General features: G+C 35.7%; 1 protein-coding gene across 1 annotated transcript; it reads right to left on the reverse strand.

The window, feature by feature from the left end:
• Window positions 1-4028, reverse strand: LOC117418488 (survival of motor neuron-related-splicing factor 30-like). Its single transcript, XM_034031606.3, has 6 exons — window positions 3842-4028; window positions 2677-2796; window positions 2346-2488; window positions 1638-1796; window positions 1352-1505; window positions 1-1017 (listed from the first exon to the last, which is right to left on the reverse strand). The coding sequence occupies exons 2-6, from the start codon at window positions 2794-2796 to the stop codon at window positions 880-882; spliced, it is 714 nt and encodes a 237-aa protein (XP_033887497.1). The 5' UTR covers window positions 3842-4028; the 3' UTR covers window positions 1-879.
• Between the last annotated feature and the right edge of the window lie 2913 nt (window positions 4029-6941).

A 6941-nucleotide genomic window follows, 5' to 3' on the forward strand; every position in this document is an offset into this window, starting at 1 on the left:
TCCATTTTAACGTTTATTTGATAAAAGTTAAACATACAAAACTTAAGATAAAAATCACATTCCTTCATAAATAGGAAGAATCTTAGTAACAACTGCTTTCTTTATATGCATTATGCTTGTTCAGAAACAAAAATAAAAATAAAGTAATTCTGAAACTGGCATTTCAGTTTAGCTCACCTCAACCAAAAGAATTCCAATGTCCTTTCAATTATTATTATTATTATTTTTACTTATAGGAATCTTGCTTCTGCTGGTTTTTTTACTGGCACTATGGTACGTAAAGTAAGACTACAGAAGTGCCTAGAAATACTTTTCTGCTACCTTCTGCCTTCTTCTGGGCCATATTCTTATGAATAACAGTTTACCACTTGCCAAACCTTGCTAGACCTGTTATTAAGCCAGTCATTGCATCAAATTAACACAAACACTGACTTGATTCACAAATTACTTAATTGCACTATTGGAACATGACATAACTTAAAAAAATAACAATAAAAATGCAGCAAAGGACATTATTAATGAACTGGCAGATGAAGCCAACATGCCCATTAATAAGGCCTCAACACTATAATGAGAAAACTATTCAGGCTGAGCTTTAACAGTGGTTCTGTATTAGTTTGGATGTTGTTTACTAAAACTGCTTAGCTTGTGTACTTCTCAAACACACTCCAAAAATAAAACCCAGTATTCCCAAAGGTGCATTTTTGCAATGTTTCCACTCTTGCACAGTCAGCAAAAGTTTAAAAACTCTTCGAATTGAGTAGACAAGCTAGCTGACAAGATGTAAGCAGCTTCTTGAGATTTCAGAGAATGGATTTCTTGCTAATAAAGAATACTGTTAATGCAGACTTGTGCTGCTTCACTCTACCCAGTGTCATGTTATTGTGGCATTAAATGCCTTACGTTATATTTAGATGTATCTTGGTATTGAGTCATCGGTTTATCTGCTATTCCACATGTTCCGACACCAACTTTACCATTCACACTCTCTGGTGATGCAAATATACTCCTCTTCACCTAAAACACACCACAAAAAAGAAGGTAGTTAGAATTTTTTTTTTTTGGCGTTTTGTCCCCTCCAAGACAGGCTTTCCTCACAAACAGTATATGTTGCTCGGTAAAGCATAGTTAAGCATAGACTAACCCTGAACAGGCAGCTACAAAATTCAATTCATGTTTTCCAGTCTCTAATGTTTTATTTAGACAATGCACTGATTTATAAAAATATGGTCACAGAAAAAATGTAGCTAACATCACTTGATGTAAGTAAGTAAATGACACTGCAAATAAATAAATAAATAAATACAAAATAAAATAAAAATAAAAAAACTATCAGAGAAAGCCTACTAACCTGTCCTTTCTTGTTCTTTGAATAGGCTTTATTGTTAAATTGCTGCCACTTTGATTTTTGGTCCTCTCGCTCTTGCTCAAGTTCCTTCATTCTTTGGGCCTTTTTCAGTGCTTTCTTCTTCTTATACTCCCTCTGCTGGGCTATCTGTTCCTTTCTGTTCGCACAATCAAATTAAATCACTTCTGTCAGTTACGAAAGTTGTATACCTAGTCCATTAGATGCAAACAGATAAATGAATTTATACCAACATAACACAGATAATGCAAACCAGTACAAACCCACTCACCTTGATTTAGACTTGCCCCCGTCGTCCTCTGAATTCTTACCCTCCTCCGCAGGCTTGAGGTTCACCAGGGGTATGACTTCCGCATTGCCGTATCCCAAGAAAGTGATGGCAGCTGTGCCATTGTCTTCGTCTATCTCCTCAATCTCTGCTTCGTAAACCCTGTAAACAAATCACGTCTGTAAGCATGTGAGTAGAAGTTTATAATTCAAGCCTTACAGAATCTCTTGAAACACTAGCAGAGCACTTTGATGTGATCAAATGACTCCCTTCAAAAAACAAAACACAATGCATACTTTAACTTGTTACGCTGGTACAGTTAACTAAAAAGGCATCCTTAAGGTGGGGCAGGAATCACATTTGCCCCATCCTGCATATACAAGATCAAATTTCCCTTTGAATATATGTAGAATCTGCTGCATACAACTTGGAATTGTCAAGTAATTGTCATTACTTAGAGATTTCAACACAGAAATGGCTATTTGGTAGTCAGTAATATTATTTTATACCTCTTATACCTCTTACTAGCAACCCAGCATGTATTGTAGCATGTACTGTTACCCTCCTTGTGGGATTTAGCAAAAGAAAAGCAAGCTGTTTCTCTAATTTGGAATGATTTGAACACTCCTGAAGGCACCAGAGCATTGTAAAAGTTCCTCACCATTTACTGTAACACCTGAGGCAATTCTAAAGATTTGTTACTACACTTACTGTCCATCCTCACTCCAGACTGCCATGCAGCTGTCCCCGACCTCCCAGCAGTGACTGAGAGGAACAATGGCTGAGCTGTCAGAACTGGTGGCAGCCACTGACGGCTGATTCGACAGGAGGTCTTTGGTTAACTCTATCACTTCCTGCAATGGAATATTACACATGTAACACCTGCAGGACCGATGGGATCTTCTCTACAGAAATGTACACAAAACATTAAAAAAAAGGAAATATATAGCTTTATATCATACAACAATGTGTTTTTTTTTTTTTCTATCCCGGATACAAAAAATAAATAAATAAATAAATAAATAAATAAATAAATAATAACCTGTAAATCTTTCTGTAGTTTAAGCAGGTCCTCATTTTCTGGATCTGTAGACAAGGCTGCTTCAACCTGCTGGAACTGAGCCTTGTAACTGGCTAACTGCTTCCCCAGGTCATCTGACATCTATAGAAAAACACAAGATTCATCCCACAATCAACACCAGGGCTTTTCACATGCATTTCATCAATTCTGACCAATAAATGAGAGCACACCGAAATAAATGTAACTTAATCTTCAGGCATGAGGGTAGTCATAGGCACAAATAAATTATATATATATATATATATATATATATATATATATATATATATATATATATATATATATATATATTATAGATAGATAGATAGATAGATAGACAATATAGAGAACTTAAAAACAGCTCTCTGTATATACTTAAACCATTTTTTCTCAACACGTCGGCTTTCTATCAATATATTTAATTAAAACAATTTAAGACGGTCATTAAATCGATATGACACAGAAAAAAAGACCAATTGCCTTCATTAAAGATTCGGTTAATTACCACTTCAAATGTTGAATTTTGAACGACACCAAGAGATGGTGGTTTGAGACAGGTTTAACTAACTTTACACGCTCCAGTTGCAAAAACAAGCACTGTATTGCCACTAAGTACACTTTTAAATTATTTGAATCTGGACTGATTATAATCAAAGCATGGAGCCATGGACTTTAACATAACAGACACTGTTAATCTGAACTGAAGCGGGCAATAAGCACACATGAATAAAAACCCTTAATCTTGCTTATCCTCGGTACTTCCACCTTCATTACACAGATTGCACCGGGCCCTTTATTCCAGCACTGGCAATACAGGACACAGAAGTACTACGAGTAGCACTGGCAACATGTTCAAGGACTAAACCTCTGTCTATGGTCCTGCAAGTGGTGAACACCTCTCTGAACTCTGTCTTACATGCCTAAAAGTCAACCAATTTATTAACAGAACATACAATACATTCTACGATTTATTTTCCCGTTTTCGAATCTAGATCTAGCCATACATGCTGCTAGAAGTCTCAGGCTGCGTAGGCCTCATTCTTTGATTTCCCTTCAGGCTCGAGCGGTTTCTCCGTATTAATATTATGTTTATACCAAAACACGCACACACGCCTCCTCTCTTTGTCATTGTTTTCTACCAACGTACCTTTACTGTTTAGACGTCCGGGTTCTTATAAATGAGATACTGGATATTTCATTGGTTTTATCTTCCCTTAATATTTTCTTTTTCGTTTCTAAGACACGGTTTAGCCAGAATTCGTCACGACACAGAGCCTCGCGAGATTTCAGAAACAAACATGAACCTCCTTTCAGTTCCACAGCAATTCGTGCGAATGAATGTGAAAAGAAAACCAGACTGCCACTTCTTTATCTTCAAATAATACAAAGGATGAAATGAATGCATGTAGCTTGGTTTTATTATTATTATTATTATTATTATTATTATTATTATTATTATTATTATTATTATTATTATTATTATCCCACCAATGTGCAATACAGGTATTTTAATTGCTGTGTGACACACTCGAAGACGTTTATTTAATTTATTTGTTTATTTATTTATTGTTATCAGTAATTTTTTGTTTTGTCAACTAGACTTCACAAATGAAGAATTTAAAAATATCTGTCTCTATTTTTTCAGAAAATCCACATCTGTTCAGAACTTCTTCATTGTCTACTATAGATATAGCCGCTAGGTGTCGTTGCTAGATCGCAATATTAGTAGCTATTGGTTTGCATAATTGCATCTGACAGAATACACTGGATTTTATCATTATGTATTGAAGTTCATTAGTGAGTTAGAGCTTATTAAAATGAAATCTTCCTTTAACAAAAACATGCGTTTTAAGATATGTTGCTGCAAAAAAAAAAAATTAATAAAATAAAATAAGAATCATAATCCAGTAGGTGGCACTGGCGCTTGTGACGTAAATTGTACTTCCGCGTTTGGGGGAACTCCGACAGAATTCTCTGAAATTTACCACCGCTCAAAAAAACTAACGTCAATTTATATGTACTTATGCACAGGGAAAAAATATTGAAACTACATGTAACGTCTGTTTAAAAGTTACACATGCAAACGAGCATGACAATAATGTAGACTGCAAGAAAAGCTTTTAAACCCCTCCAAAATGTATTGCGTCGACATTACATTATTGTGATGCATAATTAAACTTAACAAAAAGGCGTTCCTCACTCAGCTACACAAAATAAAGACTTGTATTTCTGAATGGAACCGATAATAATAATAATAATAATAATAATAATAATAATAATAATAATAACATGAATATTTAATGCTGTTGTTCAATTGGATGAGATAATGTGATAAAATAAATAAATAATGCAAGATAAATACATTTAAAAAAAGTTCATGCTAAAAATAGGGTCAGCTAATATATTCTTTATATTTCTTTATAGTGCTTTGAACAGTAACAGCATCATTACTTGCAGAACAAGTTACAAAATGCACCAAATCAAAAAAAAAAACTATATTTGTGTTATAATACCGATTAGTAATTTATTAAATGAAAGAAACTTAAGAATTAAAAAGATAGTTTTATACGTATTTGTCGTGACTTTCAGATTTTCTTCTGGTATTTTCAGGCAATAGTGTGATACAAGGAAATGTTTTGTATTTACACACAGTGCATGTGTTGTGACAACTATCATTGTTTTTACCATCCATACAGGAAACAATGTAATAATTAAGCTTGTATGATTTTGAAAATCTGCCACAATCACTACAACTGCAAAAATAGCATTCACGTTGTCTTTTGTTTTCAATTTAAAAATGTCAGTATTATTAATCAGAGGTTATATATAAACATCCCATCTCCTTGCACTAAAAATCAATTAGAATGAATGAATGACATTTTGTCACTTTTGTTTCTGAGCTCCTGACTAATCTCTCTGTTTTATGACTCATCCTCTAGACATTATCAGAAAACTCCCAGGCTGTAGGGTTTTTTTTAATGATCATGCCATGCAATAAGCCAATAAAATCCCCTGGAGGCTACCACAGAATTTGACTGAGGCTGATAAAAGAAAGAAAGGACCTGGCTGTGATGTGTGTGTGTGTGTGTGTGTGTGTGTGTGTGTGTGTGTGTGTGTGTGTGTGTGTGTGTGTGTGTGTGTGTGTGTGTGTGTGTGTGTGTGTGTGTGTGTGTGTGTGTGTGTGTGTGTGTGTGTGTGACACATTATCCATGACCATGTTAGACATCCAGAAGCACAAGCAGGTTTTTTGAGTGACCGAGGTCAAGAAATTACTAGAGTAAATGTTATTGTAATTAACATAGCACATATTAGTGAATCCAACTGAAATGGGTTTGCACCGATATGACAAGCTTGTCAAGCAAATATACATAAATGTGTTGCTGCCTCACTCTACCACCGGCAGGATACTCGAAACCAATTCAAAGTCGATGGACCTTCGGCTCCTTTTCTCCTGTATTGAACCCATTTTTGTTAATGCAGTTTCTCTGTAGTACAGTATATTGCATTTAATATGTATAGTGTATTTCATTGCCCCCTCACACCTGCCCCATACTCAGTCACATGGGTAAATGGAATCAGAAGCTTAAGTTTTTTCAGGGGTCTTTACCATTAATAAAAAGGAGGTTATAACTAAGTATAAAGAAGGTTATAGTTAGACGTATGTGGGCTGTGGATCAATGTAAGTGATGCCCATATCTGCTCCAGCAGAGATTAAAGATTCAAGTGACATGAATCTGCATCTTAGCACCACACACACACACCTACTCTCCCAGACAGACAGATCACCAGCATCACAGTACTGACTTTCCACTAGGCTGAGTCAAAGTTACTCCGGCCTGAAACCCAAACCCCCTCCTACTGAAAGGTTCCAACGCTATTTAAAATGACATTTTGTGGAATAAATGTATAATAATACAGCCAATAGGAGAGCAACACGAAAACAGACTTGAAAACTATTATGTGCTTTTGACAATCCGTGGGTTTGTGTGGCGTTGGAAAGTTAGCCACTGCAATGCAATAGCTTATGACCACCATCACTGGCTTTAACTTCGGTACTCAGCAACTCACAAAGTTAAGGAAACTAAGAACTCAGCAGAGCTAAGGACCAAGACTGCCCTGCAAAGACAAATGGTACATTCCTATATTCTCAATGTGTTACAGTTGGGCTCATCTAATCACACCGCCTAATAACACCTGCTAGGACCTTCAGAGGTAAGACTGGAGCTTCGGCAGGATTGCTCACACCC

Source organism: Acipenser ruthenus, chromosome 13, assembly GCF_902713425.1.
Source record: "Acipenser ruthenus chromosome 13, fAciRut3.2 maternal haplotype, whole genome shotgun sequence".
Taxonomy (NCBI): domain Eukaryota; kingdom Metazoa; phylum Chordata; class Actinopteri; order Acipenseriformes; family Acipenseridae; genus Acipenser; species Acipenser ruthenus.

Coding starts and splice junctions, on each gene's coding strand:
- LOC117418488 (XM_034031606.3), bottom strand. CDS start 2,796: ATGTCAGATGACCTGGGGAAGCAGTTAGCCAGTTACAAGGCTCAGTTC. Junction 1,797..2,345: donor GTCTGGAGTGAGGATGGACA/GTAAGTGTAGTA, acceptor ATTTGTTTACAG/GGTTTACGAAGCAGAGATTG. Junction 1,506..1,637: donor GGGGGCAAGTCTAAATCAAG/GTGAGTGGGTTT, acceptor TTGTGCGAACAG/AAAGGAACAGATAGCCCAGC.